Source organism: Fundulus heteroclitus, chromosome 3 (genome assembly GCF_011125445.2).
Source record: "Fundulus heteroclitus isolate FHET01 chromosome 3, MU-UCD_Fhet_4.1, whole genome shotgun sequence".
Classification (NCBI taxonomy): Eukaryota; Metazoa; Chordata; class Actinopteri; order Cyprinodontiformes; family Fundulidae; genus Fundulus; species Fundulus heteroclitus.
The window spans coordinates 33,613,976-33,638,650 of NC_046363.1; the positions used below are offsets into that span (position 1 = coordinate 33,613,976).

At 39.9% G+C, this 24,675-nt stretch overlaps 1 protein-coding gene across 2 annotated transcripts in view; it reads right to left on the minus strand.

Annotated features, from left to right (window-relative positions):
* The window catches only part of LOC118557889, a 121,700-nt gene extending 105,297 nt beyond the window's left edge, over window positions 1-16,403 (minus strand). For both annotated transcript variants that reach the window (XM_036128356.1, XM_036128357.1), the window contains exon 1: window positions 16,117-16,403. In XM_036128356.1, the coding sequence (XP_035984249.1) occupies window positions 16,117-16,397 (281 nt within the window). In that variant the 5' untranslated portion in view covers window positions 16,398-16,403. The remainder of the gene's footprint in view (window positions 1-16,116) is intronic.
* Window positions 16,404-24,675: the final 8,272 nt, after the last annotated feature.

Genomic DNA, 24,675 nt, shown 5'->3' on the forward strand with positions numbered 1-24,675 from the left:
GAGGAGAGCAACATTTGTGTTCAAGTAGAGTTCACAGTTGCGTCGTAATCCCCAACCTTTAGTGTCGCCCTACCAATTTTTGTTTTCATCACCAGTTACCATTGGCTTGATGTCTTTCCAAGATCCATGCTCCGAAGAAAACAGGACTTTTCCCCAGTATACTGTTTAGCTCTATATAATAACGTGTTTTCCCACATTTTTCTCTAAAGTAATTAACACCTTTTTTCTGTGTACCTCTAAAATCAGCCCTATAGCACTGTTAGCACTTCTAGTATCATAGTTTAGTACTATGGTTCTCCTATTGTCATGCTCAACACTGCAAGTAGTTTTTAACCTCTCTACCTTTAGCACTTTTCGTAGCTTATTATTATTTACTTTTGTTGTTAAGAGTTTTGTCCAACATTTGCTGCATGGTTGGATGGTTTGCTGAGCAAGAGAGAAAGTTGTGCTAGTGAAGAGTGAGCCAAACAAATGATCTATGTCTCTGTGTATTTGTGTGTGTGAAACGGCATTGACAGCTGCACATGGTTGAAGAGCTGGGTTCATTTATTGTCAGACCTGTGAGCAGAAACAGAGCTGTAAAACGGAGGAAGCAGAGATTTAGAGCATTGAGCCATTCGAAAAAGGCCCTCGTTTGCTCGTAGAAGGCCATCTTTTAATGTGTTAATAGCAAAATGACAGATGATTCAAAAAGTCACCCTTTACTAAAATAAAATGATTATTTTTAAGAAAAAAAATCCCGTCGTCAAATCAGATGTTTCACCAAAGTAAAAATAATGCATTATTCACATCGAGCCAAATCACACAGCAGTAGCTTCTCGGTGTCAACCCCTGTCCAAACAAACAGTGCATCTTGGTTATGCCAGCCTTTAATTTTACTCATATTAGCCAAAGTGAACGCTTTGATAAGCGCTATCCAATTCATGATAAGTGTCATAATCTGGAGCAGAAGAGTTGCAATTTATTGGTATCATTGCTGAGGCTTTATTATCTCAGTGATTGGCAATATTGGTACCATGGCCCTCTGCCAGAAAAGGCATCCCGTACCCGTGAGGAAGAACTGTCTGGAAGCAACCACCTTTCTCAAAAACGTATTTTCATATATATATATATATATATATATATATATATATATATATATATATATATATATATATATATATATATATATATATATATAATTTATTTTTTTTTCTTTCACTCCCTGGTGCGCAGCATCGAGGAGGAATGCTTGTGTGTTTATTGCAGCTCCTTTCATTATCAGTTTTGATATTCTTTATGCATTGCTGCTTCAGCAACTTTGCCGCGCTCCTGGAGTGGCTGGGGGTTAGGCGAGTCTCATTTAGGGTATCTTCGATGAAAATGGTCCTATTGAAGAGCAAAAATGTGAACTCTATTAAATGGGGAACTCACTCACCAAACAATCACTCCTCCAGTATTTATCTTTTGTCCATCTGTTTTTCTTTGTAAAAAGATCACTAAGGGACACGTTCATTGAGGCAGTCTTTATGTGCTCCTACTCCGAAGCAAGATTTGCTCCTTTTGCTTTAATTACAGTAAGTACAGCAGACCCCCCAGGCTTTTTTAAATACATCAACCAGCAGAAGAAAAGAAGAAAAATGCTAATTAGTCCCATAATGTTGCTGACCATGCAAGTTCCTCAGCTCTGCTGAGTTTTATTGACACAAGAAGGACAATAGGAATCTGTATTCAAATGATCTGTCCTCGTGTTTAGGTGCTGCTGCTGATGCATACGCTGTTACCTTTACCAAATATTTTTCCTGCACAGTCTCAGTGAAATTGGACATAAAGTGAGGAAATCAATAGCTGTATGTCTCTTGTTGGGATTACACTATAAAGAACTGACGTGCAGTTTTAAGAGTGATATATGAAAAAGGTTCACTTTATAATTTTGTACTTTGTGTTTGTGTATAGTTGAATTGCATACATTTAAATATTAGGAATGAGTTAGTAATTTAGGTCAATTAAAAAAAAAAACAATCAAAAAGCAAAACTACATTATGGTATGCAGATTACTTATGAGTACAATAATAAGGATTTTTAGCAAAGCAGTGTCATCCTACTGACCTGTATACTGTTCAGGATATGCACTCAACAATTATTTGGAGCACCTTTTGTATGAATTAATGCATTGATGCAGAAGGTGGCTCTCCTGAGGGGCTGAGGAAGCCTAATGTTGCTTAAAAATCAGCCGTCTTCTCATACACAGTGGTGAATTCCTCTTAACAATATCTCACACACTGCAAAAATGGATCTAAAAATAAGTAAAATGTTCTTAAAGTTAATGTATTTATCCTTGATTTGAGTAGGTAAAATTGATTATCTGCCAATGGAATGAGCATTTTGACCCCTAAAATAAGATAATTAGACATCCTGCACTTGAAATAAGATGATGGAGATGAATTGTTCCTATTTTAAGTGCAAAAATCTTATTCCATTGGCAAATGGTCTTATTTACCTGCTCAAATGAAAGACAAATACACTAATTTTAAGAACATTTTACTTATTTCTAGTTCTGTTTTTGCAGTGCATATGCTGTTTGGGGTTTTGGTGAGGAGAGCTCACTGATGCTATGTACAGCAGGTACATAAAATCAGCATCTCTATAAAGCTGGTCAGCAGAGGGAAGCATGAGGGGCTATGACATGTCTTTGCAAAACAAACAGCAGCGGGTGACATGGCCCTCCAAGTCACCACTGTCTGTGGAAATTTCAGTCTGTACCGCAAGCAGCTTCGAATCTGTGCCCCGTCACTATTCCTCCAGACTGGAACCTTGATTTCCAAATGATTTTCTAAACTTAAATCAGAAACCAAGACTTTGGTTCCCAGAGCAGTGTCATTAACCAAGGTAAGACGCTTCTGGCTTTGTCTGTTGTTCCTTAAACTAAGAAATGTGTTGACCATGTCCTGAATACGTCTGTGTGTGTTGGTTCAGAAAGCCCTGCAACAGATACAGTCACATCTTCAGAATCCCCACAAACGTCTTTGATTAACTTTACTTTACAATCCTCTGAGCGCTGCAGTTATCCCCGTCACATGTGGACCATTTTATTGTATTTTTTTTACTTTCATTAATTTGCTTGTATACAGTAGGCTACTCTATAAACACTCAGCTTCTTTAGCGTTCTGTGATTTACCTCCTTGTGAACGTGTTAGTGACTGCATGCCGGACAATGGTCAAGTCAGCAGTCTTTCATGTGATTGTGTAGGCCACAGCATATAGCATTTCTATATTAAAATAATTTTTTAGTTGTCTAGTGCAATATTTGAATTTCCTGAGAAAAAGAATGTTGGGGTTTCATTAGCTGTAAGTGATAATCTTCAAAATCTTTATTTAAATATTGAAATATGTTCTTATTTCAAGGATAGGCCTATGTTAATTTATTGAGACACATCTGTTGCTTAACTCCCTATCCACAATTTTTGTGCATTGGATACATTTTTGTAATACATTCTGTGTTTGAGAGCTGCAGAAAGTGTGTGTGTGTGTTAGTATGTGTGTGTGAAACAGAAGGAGAGGGGAGTCAGAATCAGGATCGATACTATTGACCTGTTTACCTTGGTGCCGTGCCGCTCGGGCCAGTACTCCGGTTTACCACTTGAAACATTAAAACCAGGCTATTAGTAATACTTTGGTCCTTCTCCTCTCTGATTGGACGGCCAGCACTGGGACAGTCCAACCAACAGACATGAGAGAGGGGAAGAAGCGAGTGAGATGTGGAGAGAGACTGAAGAAAGGGAGACACCCTAAGTCTAATCCTCTTGATTTAAAGCCGCTGGGTTTTTTGCCCATGTCTCGCTGCTTGCTTCTCGACCTGATGTGGTCACTCAACCCTATCGAGCTGCAGGGCATTGTGGCCCGCCCCCGTCTCTGCCACGTTCGCACCCCTCCACCCCTCCGGCGCTTTTGTGCTCCTGGCTTCTCCACCTCCTTCCCTAGCCCCCACTTTTCCCCCCCCATCCTCCTCCATAGCATCAAAATGAAATTTCTTTAAATGCTTAATTTTACCCCCTTTGGCTTCCTTTTTGCAAGTGCCCTCTCACATGTTTGTCCATCGATTTTTCATCCTTCTCCTGCCACACCGCCCCCCCTCCACCTTCTTCCAATCCTCCTTTCGCCCCCATCAGCTTTTCGTCTGCGTCTCCCCAGTCTCTCCTGCTCTCCGTGGTTTGTTGATGTAAAGTGATTTATTTATTTATTTACTTTGAGCTTGTTGCTCAGGTAATTTGTGGTGGGTAATGACTTTTGGTGAATCTGCTTTGCGCTCTTTGAATTCTTTTTCTGACCTTTGCATCATCTGGGGCCCAATTCTCTGCACATCCCTTTTGTCCCATTTGCTCTTCTATATTTTTGTATTTCCTTCCTCCCCTCATCTCTCTCTCTTTCACTCTGTCTCCTGATACAGTTTCTTTCCTGATGTTTTTTTTTTTTTCTAATTCCCCCTGATACTGGAGCTTCATGATACCCACGTGTGTGCATGGACCTGTGTGTCTATGAAGCAAGGCTGAGGAGGTGATTGACACCTGGACCTCTGTTGTGAAGGACTCCCACCACTACACCCCCCCCCCCCCCACTCCTTTGCTCCTGCTGCTTCAGCCATCGTTTTTTCTGTCCAGTGGGATGCTAAATAGAAAAATAAAATCGCAAGTCAGGGAATAAACATTGCTTAGGAATTCCCCAAGAAACACCTAGCGGTATTTCCCTTAATATGTCTGTCTTTACTTTACACAATTAAAGATTGTGTGAGGCAAAACGGGCATGATCTAGGAATATTTCTTTTTGAGCATGAAATCTGTTTATCTCCACACCCCATCTCTACCAACAGTAGCAAACCCAAACATGTGTTTCTCTGTATTTTGTGTTTTTATGTGATTGCTCCCTTCTTTTCTTTAACCAGGAAGAAACAGTCACCATTACAAAAAAGAAATTATTTTACATAACCCTGATGGAACACAATCATTACCTGATTGCAAAAATCACCCTTTAACTGAATGATTGAATACATAAGCTGCAGGGTAATTAAGGCAACTAAAAAAAAAAAAAAAAACTATTGTTATTTAGTTGTGAACATATAATTTTGAACTCCAAAAATCTTTTCATTTGCCTTTATTTCTGCTCATTTCTAAATAATATTAGGTCAAGGCTCTTAAGAGCCACCCTGGATAGGCTAAAAGACCAAACATGGCCCTGTGGCCGCAGGTTGTAGACCCCTGGTGTAGCAAGGCAGTGATAATAATAATAATAATAATAATAATAAAATAATAATAAAATAATAATAATAATAATAACTACTTTTAAGTGTGGATGTCAGCGAACAAAAAAGGCTTTGGTTGCTGATTTAGGGAAATATTTTTCATAAAGCAAGCTTTCTATGAGACCATTGATAATGATGGGTAAACAACCTTAAAATAATTCATCTTTCATTGTATTAGTATTATTGATAAAAATTGACAACTATGGTTCTCTAATAAAGAACATTGGAGAGATTTTATTATCTTTCCTAAGTTTTTTTGTATGACGATAAATCACAGTTTTCACTTAAAAGGCAGGTTCTCTTGCCTCACCTATTTCGGAGAGTGAGTATAAGCCTCTGTCATGTAATATGTAAAGACAACAAGATTTCACTATTTGACTGTGACCTACCTAAAAAGGTAAAGTATGTATAAACATGTGTTACATATATTCATTTTGTAGGCATTATTTAAGGTGAAACAAATAATGACAAGTGACTTTGTTACAAATAATTAGTTCTTAACATTGGAATACCTCCCTTGCTGAACACAGAGTCAAATGAACATTTGGAGGGTTTTTATGTATACATTCTGTTTTTATTTGTGGTACTGCAATGAAAGATTAACCCATTTTAGCGCTTTTTATACATCTTTACCAGACATTTCAACAATTGTGTGTGATTGCTGTTTACAGTATGACAAGCATTTAGGTGGTATTGTTGCTGCAATCCCTTGTTATATTACTTTTAAAGTTCCTGAACACTTGGATCCACTTAAATGGTAAGGTATAATTAAAATAAAACGCTTCAGTTCTGTTTTGAAGAAATTGTTGGGGTTGCCATAAATGTGACCCTTTTTTTTGTTAAAAACACTCTTTCTGCATTTTTTTTTGTCTTTATTTAGACTGTGATGGGCAGATGTCATTGTACAGAAACCAGCTGCCTGGTCCCTCCAGGAGAGGACAGTAAAGAGTAGGGAGACCACAGCTGTCTACCATTTATTCAAGAGCAAGATTTGAGAAAGATATTTTACCTCAGAATATCCACAAGAATCAATAATTAACTGTCCAAAAGTTAAATTATAGTGTTTTTCTGTATCAACATTTTGCCATGCATTCGGTAAAATAAATCCCTCTGTCCCAACAATTTAACAATACTATTTTTTTTTTACTTTCAAGCACACAGACTCTAGCAACTCCTCCTGACAGGTTCCAGGGGTCAGGGCAGAATTCATCTCCCTTAATCGAGCAGATGAACATGACCTTGGCTGGCCTTGGCAACTGGTCACATCAGCACCCATATCTAGCAATGCTTTGCATCACTGATTGTGTTAAATCATGTTTCCCTATCATCAGCAGACGCTGGATGGACAACATCCTTCTCTAAGCACATCCACAGAGGGATAATTGCCAAGACCTTTAAAAGCCTTTCAGAAGGAAACAGGGAAATCAACATAATTCAGATGAAGGGGAATATCCGAGACATAAGGTGAAGTATGCCAGGCAATAGTGAAGGGGGGGAGTTGAGGGAGAAGGTTGGGCGGAGGTGGAAAAAAGATGCAAGACTTAAAACGGTGGGTCCTTGGCATTATTATGTTGATGCGTTTAGCCAAGCAGAGTGGGCCAGCTCATTGGAGGGCCTCTAAATGAAGAGGCTGACCTTCAACAAGCCCTCTCTCTGTTCATTAGCCATGTGGTGCTTATCTGCAATAATACTGCTGTAGAGAATATGAGGCCACTGGGCCTTTCCAAAGTCAACGATGCACTACAGGTTGAGAGATGAGGAGCTATTTTAACTTTTGATGGTAGACTTTAGCAGGTCTTCAAACTCTAAGGTAGTGGAACCTTTAATATAACTTTCATATTTTGGTAGAAAGTGTTAGGAAAAGTGTTAGAAAATTATTATTTTCGTTTGCTTAGTGTTTTATGTGAATATCTATCAGTATTATATTGTGCCTTGCAAAAATAGAAATACCTAATGACTTTCCAATGTTTTCCACAAGCTAACCTTCTGTGTATATTATTACAATTTGATATAACAGTCAAACCCCAAGTGATTCATTATTGTGAAGTGGAAGAAAGACGACTACTTTTTACATTTCTTTAAAATAAAAACATCTGAACATTGCAGAATTTATATGTATTCAACCCTCTTTATTCTAAAAACCCTAATAAATTCCAGTTCGCCTTTATGGGTTTCCTCATTTATAACCAGTGTCTGTCTGTTTGTAATGTAATGTCAGTATAAATACAGTTTTTTTTTTTTTTTTTTTTTTTTTTTTTTTAAGAAGGCCTCTGTGTTATAGAACATTACTGAACAAACAGCATCATCATTAAGGAACACACAAGAGAGGTCAGGGATAACGCCACCAATGAGAACAATAATCAGAGAAGCAGATATGAGGCCCCCGGTAAATATGGAGGAGCTGAAGAGATCCATAACTCAGGTAGGACAATCTGTAGACAATGAAACTGTAAATTGTGCACTCCATAAATCTGGCCTTAGGTAGGCCATTGCTGAAAGTAATTCATAAAAAAAAAAGTCTGGTTCAAAGTTTTCAAACAGCCAGGCAGGAGACACAGCTAATCATGTGGAAGAAGGTGACTTGGTCAGATGAGTCCAACACTGACCATGATGGCTTACATGCAAAACTATATGTAGCAATGAACTAATATCTCAACACACTCTAGTCCCCGCAACCATCTTTCGGTCCAGTTTATTGACTAGTCCCAGGCCTGCTAATAGCTAGAATTCTTTAGAGTATATAATCCTTAGTTTTATTTTCATTCAAATTTCAAAAACACTTAAACCCCTTCTGTTTGTTGTTTTACACTGTCCACCATTGTCCAATAGATAAGTTCCCACATTTTTTAAATCTAAATTAGTGTTAAATACTGATAAGGTCATTATATTGAAGGATATTAATATTCATGTTCAAACTGAATGCATTAGCCTGAATGTAGCTTTTAATCCCATGTTAGACTCAGTTTTACTCAAGAATCTCATAATGTTGTTAATGCTGAACATATTTTTTATAAATAAATAAATTATGTCAATAATAAAAATCATTGGCATCCTCCCAAGCTTTATTTTTGCTCAGTAAGCGAGGCAGCATTGGAGGCAACTGACCTGATCTATGTTTGGACTGTTTTGATCCAGCTATGCTGTCTAAGTTATAAAATATTAGCTCCATCTAACTTTTGGATTGTATGTTAGACCCAATGCCAACTAACTTATTTAAGGAAGTGTCCCCTTCGATCGCACTGTCCCAAATTTAGAAATAATGAACCTACTCTTGGTAAACGGATATGTACCACAGGCTTTGAAAAGGAGCTGTAAACAAACATTTGCTTAAGAAACTTGGTCTCAAGCAAGATAACTTAATAAATTACAGTAATAGCTCATCTTACTGTCTGATCTAAAAGTCTTGAGAAAATAGTTACTAATAAAGTGTGTGAGCATTTATATAGTAAAATCCTGTTTGAAGAGTTTCAGTCAGACTTCAGAGCTCATCATAGCACTGAAACAGCTCTGATGAAAGTCACTAACGATATTATCATGGCCTCAGATGCATCTGGAGTTATCCTATTAGATCTCAGTGCTGCACTTGATAAAGTTGATCACAATATTCTCTTAGACTAGAGCGTGTTGTTGGGTGGTTTAAATCTTATCTGTCTGACATATACCAGTTTGTTCATGTAAATGATAACTCTTCTTCAAACAGCAGGCCCACTTATGGAATACCACAAGGTTTGGTCCTTGGGTCAATTCTATTTACTATGAGAGGATTAATGGAACATTAGTTAGCCAATTAAAAAAAATAAAAAATAGAAACAGATGATTATATTGTTCCAAAATAGTAAAGCTGATGTTTTAGGTTTATACTGAAGAATGCTATAAGCTATTTTTTTATTATGAGCCCCTTTCATCATCTGAACCAGTTTTTGCAAGGTGTCTTTTTGGGGTCTAACCTCTGTGTTTTTAACTTTGTTTCAACCTTGAATTCAGCATAGTAAAGAGAAATTGTGATTTTTAAGTTGGTTAGCAGTAGCATTTTTTCCTCCTTTCAACCACAGCCCCTTTTGATCAGGATTTACTGAAAACAACCACAGTCATATTCAGTAAATTAGAATTTCTGAGAGTCTTGTTTGTCAGATTAAACCTTTTGAAACTTTGAAATTGTATTAAGCATGCTTTTCATTAAGCCCTCATTTCTGCATGAAATATGTTGTTTTTTATTGGTTGGATGCAATTGCAATCTTAGATGCTATATTTTTATTAGCCGGAGGTGGAAAAAAGATAATAATTAACAGAAATAAAGGCTTCAAAACGTATTCAGTCTGCGTTAATCCATATGCGTTTCGTTTTGTGAATTGGGCTACTGAAATAAAAATTAACTTTTAAATAATATGCTATTTTTGAATATGACTATACAGGTATCTCAAACATTATACTCAACTGGTTTTAGTTAATTGTTATTCACAGAAAAATAAGTAAAAACTTATCAGATTTATCCATAAAATTCAGTACAAGCCAAACTGAAGCACAGATACAGGGGTTATCAGTTGGTAAATAGATGAATTAAAAACAGGAGGGGAGAGCAGACACAGAACATGGTCGATAGTGTCAAAAGCGGATGACAGATCTAAAAGAATGAATATTGATCTTTAGAAGGCCTTTGCTCAGGCGACCTGTGGGAGGTCAGCCCACGTAATTAGACATGGGAGGTCTAATGCAAGACTGGGGGTGAACCTGGTGTTCGAGAAGAAGGCTTGAGTTTGGAATTGAGTTAAACCCCAGACTTGATGTATAAACTGTGCAAAATGATCAACTTTGCCTCAACTACCCTCTATAATAGCTGCTAAGCATTTTTATTTGACAAAGCTATTCAGAATATTTTGGTCTGCCTTGTACCTTATATGGAGATATAACAGTTTAATGTTTGATAAAGGGAAAATATTTCTGTACGATATGCTATATGTAAATACAAGTTAGGCATGTCATTATCTAAAGATATTGATCACATCAATTTTAGATTCAGTATTTGCAGTTACCAAGTCAAAATTTCAAAATCGATAACATCAGTGGCATGCATGTCCTTGAGCTGTATGTCCAACCCTATAGCTGTCAAACTGTTGGTGGATTCAGAATACTTATGCCAGAACCATCTCAGCAGGGGGAGCAGGATTTAAACGGTTTATTTAACTTGTGAAAAATGAAGTCCAACATTGTCCTCATGCGAATCCAAGGGGAAACCAGGGAAAGCAAATTCTGTAAACAAGCTGGCAGGTTAATGAGAATCACACAGAGCTGTGTGAGGATCAGCGGTTAATTTGTTCATGTAGTCGGGTGTGACAGCTCAAAAAAAGTGGGTCACAATTTTGGATATGGGGCCAAACTATACCTTTGATGACTATAATGACCTGATGATCTTAAATACCAGATAAGTGATGAGTGAACACAGTCTGGTAGGACCCAAATACATAACAGCATCCCATAAATAATTTTTTTCAGACATTTACATGGAGGGAGGACGTTCAAATTGGCCCAGATATCTACAGTAGCTTAAGCCATCCATCATCTACTTGCTTATCTGTGCAAGGTCATGGGTGGAGTGGGGAGCTAGTGCCCATCTCTAGTGGTCATTGGACAAGAATAGGGGTACACCCTGGACAAGTCACCTGTCTATCACAGGGCAACACAGACACAGGACAAACAACCACGCACACACACACACAGTTTAGAAAGACCTATTAACCTAACAAGTTTACATACCATTTTAAGTTCACAGTAGATCTAAGCTTGGAGATGTTCCATGCAGAAAGATTCCTGGCTGGGGTTCTAACCCAGGATATTTTTGCTATAAGGCAATAGTGCTACCAACTGTGCCACTGGGCATTTTTTGTTTTTTTACAATGAGACATTTGCTCTTACCAGAGTTTCTGCAGGTTAACCTGAATTAAATAAATGAATTGTATTTGAATTTCTCCAGCACTTAGTCAGGAAAGCCTGTATACAGTTCTGGCAACATACTTCTAGCTATACATTATCTCACTTGACATACAGTTGCAAATAAACTCTTGTTTCCTCTTCTGAAGATGTTTTATGCAAAACAGTTTGCTGAAGTTTAATGTGGCTCATTGATGATTTCACATATTTCAACATGGTCTCACACCTAGAAAGGAAATCTCCAGCTCCTTGAACTTAGTGCTTGACTGAACACCACATAATGGTTGGACCAGTGTACCTCTGCACGAGCTACACAAAGTGAGCTGAAATGGTAACATTGTGCAGATGGGGATGCCACAGCAATCAATGCAGTCTGCCTTTCACTTTGCATATATCTTTGTCAAAACACTTGGTTGAGACCACAAATTTTGTTACATTAGCAGATTTACAAGTAGTGCCATGATTCAAAAATTAAATGCTGCACAGCTCACAGGCATAGACTATGGTTGTAGTTTGCATAAAGTCACGGACAATACACCAACAACAGGAATTGAGTTTAGTCAAGGACTAAATGAAATGATATTTTGAAAAAGAAATGTCATGTTGAACTGCAATCCCATACTTGGAATAATTAATAAAATCAGTACTACATCGCAGCATTTGAGCTAAAGGAAGGAAAACATGCATTTTACCAGATCGGATTGACCCTGGATTTCGGTCAGTACTGTATATGCTTGGTAACAGACATTTCTACAAATGCTTGTACTTATGCAAGTAACCAGCACAAATACACTCTTGAATCAACTAAAGTAGCTGCATTACCTGAAAAGCAAACAACATTGTTGTCTATATGAACATTGACACATTCTATGACACATACCAAATATTTATTCATAGACATTATCAGAGGCTGGCCCATCCACAGTCTTGCACACGACAGCAGACCCACGTGCATCTGTGTGTTGTCTCTTCATCTGTCTGGCTGTGGATAAAGGTGGGCAGCAGAGACCCAGGGTGTATATAATCTGTGTATCATTGGCTTTATCCACTGCAGAAGCACATCTGATTTAATGCCCCACAGCCACAGTAATGGGCCCCTGACACACACACAAATGCAGTGCACCATGTTGTGCATCCCACCTATATACTTTGTCCTCTCGGAGATTTCACTGCCCACTGGTTGACCCTCACTTCAGACGCACAAATGCACTCATGTTTATGTTAAAGAAAATAAACCAACATGAACTTGCACGCACACGCATGCTCAACTGTGGATCAGCGGCTACATGGTTGTCACAGCTTGGGGACGTCTCTTGGTAAGGTGAACTCAGATTGAACCTGCTCAAAACATAAATAACATCCATCTCTCGTCTCTTGCTGGCCCCACAGTTCTTTCTACCCTCACACTCTCTTTTCTCTGTTTAGCTCATCCAGTCTCTCCCTTCCAGTTCCCTCTCAGTGTTGTGTGAGCTGGAATACACAGACATGATCATGGAGGATGCACATTCCACAGCTCACAACACTTGAATAACAAAGTAGCTTTGGAAACATCTGAGGTCATGCCTTGAAGTGCCCTCCATAGCCTTTTGCCACTATTGTGCCTTGAAAAACTATTCGTACCCCTAGAACTTTTCCCATTTTCTCATGTTACCAGTTCCATGCATTTAATTGGAAGGATTTTTTGGTGAAAAGCGTATAGTGTCCACATTAAGTACCACATATTTGTGAAATGTAGACATGGTCTTTAGAATTTCAAAAAAAATAGTTGTTTGTTGTCAAACTTCAGCTGCACTGATTTAGTACTGCAGACAGCCATCAGTCTTTTGAGCTATAGCTCCTCCAGCTTTGAACAGTCAGAGATACATTTGCTTAGCCCCATTCTTCTTTGCAAAATAAGTTCAGTCAGATTGGACAAAGACATTCTATGAACAGCAATTTTCATACTTAGCCACTTTCAATTGTCCATAGCAATTGTACTAAGGTCTGGACTTTGACATGGTCATTTCCAATATAGCTCAGACAGTATGCTTAGGGTAATTGTCCCACTGGAAGGTTAATGCCCACCCTAGTCTTCAATGTTGTGCAACATTTAACAGGTTTTCTACTAGGATTGGCCTGCATGTTGCTGTCTCTCAATCTGCCGATTAACTATGTCCACTTTTCCTTGTCCATCTTGAAGAAAAGCATATGCGTTTCACAACGGAAAGGCATTTTTGCATAAATGCCTTGTTTGGTAAATGGACTGAACTTATATAGCGCTTTTCCAGTCATGCTGACCACCCAAAGCGCTGTACACTAGAGCCCCATTCACACAGTCGCTCTAACTAACGCGCACACATTTATACACCGAGACACAGCTCGGTAGGCAACTTGGGGTTAAGTGCCTTGCCCAAGGGCACATCTACATGTGGCAAGGGGAAGCTGAAATCAAACCCACAACCTTCTGGTTGCCAGACGATTACTCAACCCATCAAGCCACAGTCGCACCATTATTCTGCACATTAAACATGAGGTTTGTAAATTCTCCAGCATAATGTGACAGCACACTGTTTTTCTACTTGCACTATGATATGTTAACAATTTGATCACTGCTGCACTTGATATTGCAATGTTGCCATAATCTGACTATACAACAAAATTTTGTTCTGTATGCACTCTGTACATACACAATGACAAATAAAGTTGTCTAAATCTAAGTCATATCCACAGCATGATGCTGCCATTATCATATTTTGGGGAGGGTGTGCTTAGGGCCGTGGGTAGTTTTAGGTTTTAACCACATATAGATCAAAAAGTTTTAACTTGGTTTCATCTTACCAGACCACGTTCTTCCACATGGTTGGGCTTTTTGATCGTTTTGTGTACAGTGGCATACTTCTTGTTATGTTTTGCTTTCTGAAAGCCTGATTTTAAAAGTGCATGGCTATCATTTGTCCTGTTGCCAGATTATCCTAATCAAGCTGTGGATCGCTGCAGCTCCTCCATGGTTTCCTGGTTTTCTTTGCTGCCTCTCTTAACATTGATGTTGTTCCTGTGCCTATCAGCTTATGTGAACAACCATGTCTTGGTAGGTTGGAAGTTGTGCAATGCTCTGTTTTTAGGTCATGGATTGAACATTGCTCCTGGAGATATTGCATTATAAGTTTGCTTTAAACTTCTCCACAGCTTTATCTCCATCATGTCTAGTGTGTTCCCTGTTCTGCATGATGCCGTTTGTTGGCCTCTAAGAATATTGAAGCCTTTACAGATCCACATCATTTATAATGTAGGTTGAATTACAGATAAACTGCTTACCAAATAGGTGAAATTTGAGGGATGTTGTGTGGACTCGATTGAAATCACACATAATTAGGTATAGGTGGCTTAAAATGCATGCATGTTAAAATGTTTAGTAACACATTTTCAAACACTTTTCATTCTATTCACATTTGTACTACTTTCTTGGGATCTATTATGATAAAATACCTTGAAATCTGTGGCTGTGAAGTGAAAATCCAAAAACATTCAAAGCGGTTGAACTTTGCAAAGCCCTGTATATGCCAAATGATCACAGCTGCTTTAGTGTCTTTTTAAAATGTTTTTGGATGAGGTTTCATATCCTGGTCAGTGTTCCGCATTCCCTTTAGTTTCAGAAATGGACAATCTAAATGACTTTTCTGCAAAGTGCTCAAGAAGACCGCAGCATCAGTTATCCTTCTCTAATAACATTCCTGCCCAAGTTTATAGCCATTTTTATCAGAAAATTTGCCCTTCCCCCTCTTTATCACTGTTGCTCTGTGTGTTTGGTCCCCTCGCCAGCACTTCCTGTTAACACACAGGCCGTTTATTGATAGGCCATTCCCATTAGTGCTGTTTACCTGTCAGGGCTCACTGCACTAATGAGAGAGCTTTAGGAGGGAAAAATGTGTAGGGACGGTTAACGGCTAATGGATGTTTACAGCCTCCCTGGATACTACCAGGTTTGCTGCCACCTCTGCCGGTACCACTATCATTAGCCCCAGACCTGCTCGCAAGCTAATTGCCACCGTTACGATGGCCCAGTCGGGGCCCATTTGATTACCATGGGATTAGGGTGAGAGCATGGTAAAGATACAGGTTTGGCGTTAAGGAATGGGGTTAGCATTTGGGGTGATGAGCCTAATCGATATCCAGCGATCAGGGGCTTTTGAGGGTCTGAGTGAAAACAGTGGAGTGGGAGTAAAATGGGGGTTTAAATGGAAAATGTTTTAGGGTTATAACATCAGCCCTACGTCAAAAGAGCACTATAAATGCTGCTGCTGAAGGGTAATTGTGCCATTAGGGCTGTAAGTGATGCTAAATGGTGCAGGTATAGTAAAGGAACCACTGCTTCTACTATGCTGGCATGTAATCTAATATAAATCTCTGATCAACCATCTTAATAGCTGGTATATCCTTGAGAAAATTGCCCATCATTGTTTCAGTAAAAGAGATAAGCTTAAAATATCACAGTTCAGCCAAGTCAACACACTACAAGGATTTTCATCTGGGGAACAAATCCAATTTAAATGAATATTACTTGGAGCATTTCGTTATTATAAAAACGTGTAGAATGATTTTAGAAAGAGTGAGCATTGGAGGTCTGTTTTAGAATTACAAGCCAAGGACACTCCGGTAGAAAAAAAGAAAAAAGAAAAAAAAGAAAAAATAAGTACCAGCTCACTTTCTGCAGCAAATACTGACATGGATCATGGCAAGCTTCTGACCCACATGCAAGAGATTAGGAGACAATGGTCAAATTTTACCAAGCGTGTTGCATTACAAAAGGAGATGTAGATAACTGGCTCAGGAGGTGTCTGATAATGCTGAACATTGGATCAATATGAGGAAAAAGCGAGAGATGAGTGGAGGGAATAAATGGTGAATCGTGTGAGAAGAGTAATGAGAGTTGATCTTACTTGTGATATGTCAATGACTTGGAGCCAGGCCGAACGAGCTGAGTCCGGTGGTGTAGGTCCATAAAGGGAACTGCGTTCCAATGTGAAGTATATGGTTGAGTGTTAGAGGGCAGAAAGGAAGGCTGGAGCTTGGCTGGAGTGAGGAGCTTGTAGTTGCTAGTACTGGAGAAAATTGTCCCAGAGGTTATGATACAAAGAGGTTTGAACTGAGAATCCAGGAAGCATTCCAGAGAGACAGATCCAGGGGAGAACTCGAGTGGTAGAGAAAGCAGGCTGTGCATGCAGAAACAACAAGAAGAACACCTCAGAGTGCTGGAGGTACCACTTGGGTTGACACTCAGGACTCAAATAACTGGCAGTGACTCTTAAACTCCAGCTGATGGCTGATCAGCAGCAGGTGTGTGGGAGCACACTGCTTAGCCCACAATGCAGGCTTCTCCTGCAGGTGGGAGACAAATCACTACACAGCCAGATGCCTGACTTATACACCCTACATGCTGCACTGTCTGCAAAGAAGATCAGTTTGTGCGTTTTATTGTGAATATCTTGTTTGTGCCAGGCTGTCTGCGGACTGCATTTAACTGTTTAGTAATGTTAAAACAACATGCAAACACTTGAACAAACTACGCTTAAATCTTTTTAAACACATAGGTAGAATAGGGGGCGACGGTGGCGCAGGAGTTAGGGAGTTTGTCCTGAAATTGCCGGGTTGCCAGTTTGGTATCCCCTCTCCGACCTTCTCAGTCATTGGGCAAGACACTTCACCTGCATTGCCTGCTGGCAGTGGTCAGAGGGTCCGGTGGCGCCGATGTATGGCAGCCTCGCTTCTGTCAGTGTGCCCCAGGGCAGCTGTGGCTACTAACATAGCTCACCAATGCCAGGGTGTGAATGTGTGAATGACTGATGTAGAGTAAAGCTCTTTGGGTCGTCGGACTTGATAAAGCACTATACAAGTGCAAGCCATTTACCATTAAAAAAACGGTGTTATTTCAAAATTATTATTCCTCTCCGCTTTTCTGTGGAGATGCAACATTTTTGTTTTTCTTACTGTTGCTGACCACAGTTTGCAAAAAGGGATGTTTTATTCATCCATCTATTCAACAGTTCATTTAGCATCCATCCAAACAGTTTCAAATTTCATATTCAACCCCCTAATTTCACCATTAATACCTGCAGCAAATGTAATGCAAATTGTTTTATACTTTGAAAATTAGGAGAGAGAGTTATGTAAATTTGAGTTAGAGGTTTTGACATGAAAAGTGTTGGAGCCCCATTACAAAGACAAGTGGGTTAAAACATGGCAATATTTCCATCGCAATATCAGAGCTTCACTGTATGTCAGAATGAGGGTTTTTTTGTGCGATAATATCCTGATTTTCCCTAAATGGTAATGGTAAATGGCTTGTACTTGTACAGCGCTTTATCAAGTCCAACAACCCCGCATTGCTTTACACTATAGTCAGTGATTCACACATTCACGCACACATTCTCACCCTGGCGTTGGTGAGCTATGTTAGTAGCCACAGCTGCCCCGGGGCAGACTGACAGAGGCGAGGCTGCCATAAATCGGCACCGGACCCTGTGACCACCGCCATCAGGCAATGCGGGGGAAGTGTCTTGCCCAAGGTCATGACAACTGAAACACTCAGGGAATCAAACCGGCAATCCGCCGGCAACCCCTAAGTCCCCTTTTGAATAGCTGTGCATGTGCAAGACCATCTTACCTGCTCTTCTGCTCCTTAAGGGGATCGGGTGATTTCTTTCTACTGAGGCCTTCCTCTTCTTCTCTTAAACTTTCAGCCATGTTTAAAGTATACGTGAGAGCAGCGGAGCTACAATGAACGGCTAACACTGAAGCCAACCACTAAGCTAACTGGATACATAAACATTAGAATTGTGCATGCACAGCCAGCAAGCGGAAACTAACAAGGACGTGTACACACATGGGTGTTACCTGAGCGCGTCAGAATGACTGGCATGTGGGACAACCAATAGATTAGGCGATACCCCGGAACTTGAGGGACAGAGGAGGGTGAGAGCAGGACCCTCCATGCCAATGGCAGTGATTGGTCAGAGTTTTTAAAGGCTGCAGCTTTCACAGAGATCTAATTTTAACCTCCTTTTTCTGCATACATAAAGTATTGACTACTGCTAGGATGGAAGGACCATTTCACTCAGTTTAACAAAAAGTTTCTGAACAGGAATACCAACTACAGCTTTAATATCCGAATGGGTCAGTAGGTAGAAAATAACATCAAAACAACAAAGCTGTTGGTCAAAGAGGAGGACTCACTTTAACATAAATATATGTGTAACCTGGCACATTTTGGTCACTTCTTCATTCAGTGAAGATATTAATGGTCTGACCTCCTCTTCTATCTGTCCCTGCTAGACAACTTCTCTCTCTCTTTCTCCTCCTCATTCTCCTTTGTCTGTGTTACTGCTGAGCATCAACGCGAGTGCATTTGATGGTGCTGCTCCAGTCGCACTTGTGGCGCTAAACAAATCTTTAATTTTGGTACATTTGGCCCTGTCCACCTGTAAGATATTGAGCCTTTTTTCTTTCTCTGCCTCCCTTGAGTTTTTGTGGTTTACTATCCATTTCCAGAGGCAGAAATGAAATGATCTCTCTAACTCCGGTCAGCTAAAGTGGCTAAGTTTGAAAACTTCAGTCGACTGTGAGGGGAGGGGGTGGGCTGAGGTAGGTTAAGAGCTTTCAAGGGAAAAAAAAAAGCGGGACGTGTTCGTGTCTCATACTGTTGCAGTCAATAATATTTGTTTAGAAATGCTCTTATTCACTAATTAATTAAATTAATAAATAAATTATTTTCAATAAATACATTAAATAAATTAATTTATTTGGCAAATCCAGCCCTGTAGTCTATGATCACAACATCATATTTACCAGTGGCTTGGTTTAAAGAAAATCAAAGGCAGGAACAATCTTGCCTCGATGGCAATAATTACATGAACTGTGACATAGAGAACTTTCTGTCATGTTTGTTTTGAATTGCACTCTGGTGCTGGCAACAATTACCAACACTTAATGAAAAGCGCTGACGAGGAGAGGTCGGTTGTTAATTTTCAGGGAAGGAAGTTGGATGATGAGTTTCATAAAGACTTCTTACAGATGTCCATGAAGGAAGACATCGAGAGGAGGTGAGCAAATCCACACAATCTGGGTGTGGGTGTTGGTGGTGAATGGGTAATGTTGTCTCTGTCGTTCTTTCTTCCAGGCGTGGCATCAGAGGAGTTGAGTATTGGAGGGTGGTAAGTTACAGAAGGATCCAAGCAGCTGAAAACGTGAACATGGTTTGAGGAGAAGTGAGGAGATTTGCGGAATGGAGCTCGAGGAGTTTTCTGCAGAAATCCAAAAAGCAAGGCGGTGGAGCTTGGAGACATGAAAACTTGGGCATGATGGCGACTGTTTTTTTGTGAAATAGGACAGCAAGGACGAGCATTAGCACTAGGAAGGACAGAGAACACAAGACAAGGTAGGCCTGACTACGTGCTGGTGAACGAAACCAGGTCATCTGCTTTAGGAAGTCTGTGCCACCTTAAGCTCCTACTGATTAGTGCTGATAATATGAAGCAGCGGGAAACACATGCTCGTCACATCCTGCGATGACAAAGTGAGAGAGATGCACACATACAGGATACAACGGATATGACAATTTCCAGACACTTGTTCTTTGTCACCCTAAACAAAAATCTATTGAAATCCTGAAGTTAGAAATCTGCCAAATTTGGGTATTTAGTTCCAGCTTTGTGTCATATGATAACTGCCAGCTCACTGATGGAGTTTCTCATGTCAGCTTAATCCACATTTTCTACCGCATGGATTAATTTTTTTTATCCATTGTTAAACACTTCAAATAGACACATAGTATCAAAGGCCTTAACCTTCACTCAGTAATTCACTCAGATTTTGTCTTTCTCAATTGCTTATCAGCTCTTTTTCTTCACTAATTAAAACCGCATATGAAACAAGAGGATTGTAGACAAACACACACACATACAGGCTTGTGTTCACACACACACACGCAAAGAGAGAGAGAGAGAGAGAGAACGAAAACGAGATAGAAATAGTTGGAGCTACAATTACCAGGCAAGCCTCCAGTGTCTCATTGGGTGTCTATTAAGAGGGGGGCCTGGCTCATTGTAATGATGGCAGAGTTTAATTACTTCCACCCGGCGCCTGTTGTAAAACATGCTGATAAATGAGCCAACAGGACGGCTCATCATTATTTTTCTATAGTGCCAGACTGTTTGTACATGATGAGAGGGGGAGCAAGCTTCCTACCTGCATGAGCCTGAGAGCATATTTGCAGCAAACAGGAAGAAAGATATGTGGTAATGCAGGAATGTTTGAGGGTTTTGTATGTTTGTTTGTTTGTTTTTTTCTATTTGTTAGTGCATGCATCCGATGGACTCATAGATGGTGAGGCAAAAACACAATAATAAGCAGTTCCACCACCCTGTGATAGCAGAATGACATCTGGCCCCCCATGAGATGGATATGCCACACATAACACGAGAGAGGCTATGTTATTCACAGAGCACAGGACTACTGTTGAGCAATGTAGTTGCAAAACAGCAACTGAGATGCAGGCTGTGTAGTGCTAACAAACAAACATACATATTCATAGTCATTAATTCTACCAGATTTTAGAAGGGGGGCATGCATGGACCTCTCTGATTAATTATGTTCCTCCCCTACCATTATTAAATCGCTGAGGCAAATATCCCCCATACAATAAATCCCCTTGGCCCATGATTAATCAAAAGGCGCACAAACCTGAGACTGGTGCCGGGCAGGTAGAGTTACAGTGCTAAATCATCTTATTGCACGACGAGCAGCTTTTTGCCTGTGTATGGGATTCAGTGCCATTGTGGAGTGTAGGCCTGGTCGCTGGTCAGCCACCTCTGGGTCAACCAGTAAGGTATATGGACCTTAGGGCTCATTGATTTGAAAACTTGACCAAGGGACAAAGGTTAACAGGAAAGGTAGCAAAATGGACTCTGTGGAGGTCATGTGATTAGAAGGACTTTGCAGCCCCATCAACAAGTCAAGCAGTTAAGCCCAAAACCTAGGTCAGGTTTGTACAAATAGGATGCATACAGAAATTGATGCATACAGAAATTTCATCCTGTATGCATTCTGTACATACAAAATGACAAATAAAGATGTCTATGTCTAAGTCTAAGTCATCATCCCTCCTAATTTAACCTTAACCCGTCATTAAGGGCTATCTCATGCAATTAATTGTAGGTTAAATCTTGATAATAATAAGGTCACATAATTAGGGTGGGGACATACCTTTTTAACAGTGGCACTTGGAAACCTTTTATGGGAGTGCCCACATGAGGTGCAGCTTAGAATATACAACACCCACCCAGTAGAAACCTCAATTAATCTAAATGATTAGCAGTGGCCATTCACAGCAACACCTCTCGCTAACATGTGATTTCTCAGCTATGGTGATGTTAACCTTGGAACTTCATTCAGAGGTTTCTGATCTTATTGACTAACCAACCGTGTTTTCTGTCCAGGAGTATTGATATCCATTGAAAAACGAGGTGTTGCTGCTAATCAGTTGAATTTCTTGAAAAGGATATCGCGCTGAAAAAGTTGCCTCTTCATAATTCTTAATATTGAAAACATTTTGAAGTTCATTTTTGTAGTTCTGCAAAAAAAGAAACAAATGTATTGCATCTTTCAAATTTGAATATACATTTTTTTATATACAGAAATGTTATGTTATGATCCTGTTATGGTCAGCACAATGATGGGACAGGCTGCTGACTGCTTCACAAGGAGGGTAAGCCAGAAATATATTTGCTAAAGAAAGCTGTTGTGTTCAAGAATGGTTATGGAAAGTTGAGTGGGAGGAAAAAAAAAAGTTGGATGAAAAAAAATTAACAAGTAACCAGAATATTGGTAGTTTTGAGAGGACTGTGAAACAAATCCTATTCAAGATTAGATGATTTAGGCAGCTAGGGTGGTTGGATGGGGCGATAGAAGGTGGGACAACTGGTTGCTCTGCTGTGTGCCATACACAGAATTTCAGAGCTGCTTCCCTCCCTCTGCACATAAGCTTTATGAAGGTACTGATTTCATTTTCCAGTATAGTTGGCACCTGTCAAATGTACCTCTTCCTGGGTCATTCCTGGGTCATTAAACCAGTTGACTATTAGTTACCTGACCTGAAATCCAACTTAGAATCTGTGGAGAATTGGCAAGAAAAAGGTGAGAAACAGCAGACCCTGCAATACAGAATAGAAGTAAAAACTGCTGTTAAAGAAACCTTCCTTAACATCTCAGCAGCACCACAGGCGCATTGCCTCCATGCAGTGCTTTATTCATGCAGTGAACCGTTCAAAAAGAGGTATAACCAAGTACTGAGTGCGTGTGCTGTACCCTGCATGGGTTTTATATAGTACATTGGTCTCATTTTTTTGTTTTGTTACTAACAATAAGTCTTAATCATCTAAATTAACAGAAATGAAAAGTTGAAATGCATGTGTAATATACTTATATAATGTATGAACTTCTCTTTTTTTTTTAAATACCAAAAACAAAAAAAAAAACTTTTTGATGATATTCTATGTATCTGTATTGTATTAATTGATACTTCCATATTAAATTTGAGCTCACAACTTGCACAACACGGTCCAGTGCTGCCCTGGCAGAACCAGTGTGTGTGTGTAGCTGGAGTTTAAAGGGCACAGCCCTCTTAGCATCAAACAACTAAATGTCACAGTTGTCTGTTAATGTGTCAACCAAATCAAACATGCACAGTGGTCGAGGGGTGCTAAGTGACAGGTGACCTTGGTGGCGTGATGGAAGACGGAGCTGTTGTTGATTTTTTTTTTTTTTTTTTTTTTGTTTGGAGCCCTCTGATCTGAAAGTTAGGAAACCCTCTCCGGTCTTGTCTCGAGATGTACGCCTGACCAATTAGACATGAAATGGGCACTGACACTCACCACCCCCTTATCAAAACAGTTTTGCAAGTGTGTTCATGAATTCAAATGAAATATGCTTCTTTGCCACAGGACCTCAAGGCAGGGATGAGTGAGATTCTGTCGGTGCTCTTTGCACCGACTTTGACATGTACCGATCACTGTTGTGAAGGTCAAAGAAGGTACTCGTTCCTCTGAAAACAGGAGTTCAAGGGGTAAACTTTCCGAACATGCCTTTTTGGATTTTATTTTTTTGTAATTTCATCACTTTATTCTGTTTAATTTTTTATTACCACATCCTCACCCCCAGTTCCCCCCTTTTTGTGACATCTGTCCCTCTGAATGCATCAATAGGGAATAGACACTATAGGTGCGAGGCGTCTGACCTCCCATACACACACCTGCCCCCTCTCCCACATCTATTACTGGGCCCCACCATGTTCCATAATGTTCTGAGTACTCAAGCATATAAATAAAGGTGAAGCAAAATGACTGCCTGTGTCTTGACAGAAGTGCTGAACCACAAAGAACACCTTGAAGGGCATGTTACTGTCAATAGAGTTCTGTGTAAGCCCCTTCAATTAACATAAAACTAAACATCTCCCCAGTTAGCCGCTATATAACCCTTGCGCTTTCTCTACCTCGCCCATTTGCTGTTTTATCTCCCCACGGCGTTGGATGCCGTCATGCATCTTGCAGGTGAAAAGGCAGTAAACAACATCTCACCATGTACTTGCGCTGAGACGGTTAAAAACCATGCATACGCATAATGGCATTTCACACACCACAACACATCCCACTATGGTGAGGCTTCCACACAGTACTTGTAAATTACAAACCACAAAGCTACACATGCACAAAAATGCTCACATAGACACAAATTCGAAGAATCCCATTTACTTTGATGCTACGTGACTGAACATCTCCAGCGCTACGTAGCCCCTCGTCTCTGCTAGGCTCATGGTAATACTGCATGAGATTTGCGATGCAGTGGGGAGATGAATATGGAAGGCCTGAGCTCGATCTCCTGGTCATGCACCCCATTAGGTCGCTGTTGATGCTGTTGCTATCAAAGCTGAAGAAAACTGCCTGCAGACGGCTGTGTGCCGAAGCACAGGAGAACAGAGTCAGCCTTGTGATCACACCATACCGCTCGTAGAGGCCTATCTATCTTGTGATTAGGATGTGTGAGTAGGCCACAGGGAGGTAATTTGAGGCAAACAACAAATGAAGTACACACCTTTGCGTGTGTGCAGAAAGAAAATGATTTTTAAACCAATGGTGCATTCTTTGCAGGATTTCGTATATAGTGAAGTATCAATCGTGCTGATTCCTATACTACTGTCAAAGAATCAAAACCTATCTAATGAGGATATTTGGGTTAAAACACTAGACGGATAAAAATGCCCAAATGAATAGGCTCAAAGATTCAATCCTCAATGTGCTGAATAGCCCCTAATGTGTTTGGGTTTTTGAGATAACAAAACAGTAACATACCAGCATTCTTTAGCTCTCCTCACATAATAATAAAAAAAAATAAAAAATCCAATGGCAGCTTTCGCATTTTTTGCCATCGCTTGTGGTTCCTGGTAAGGC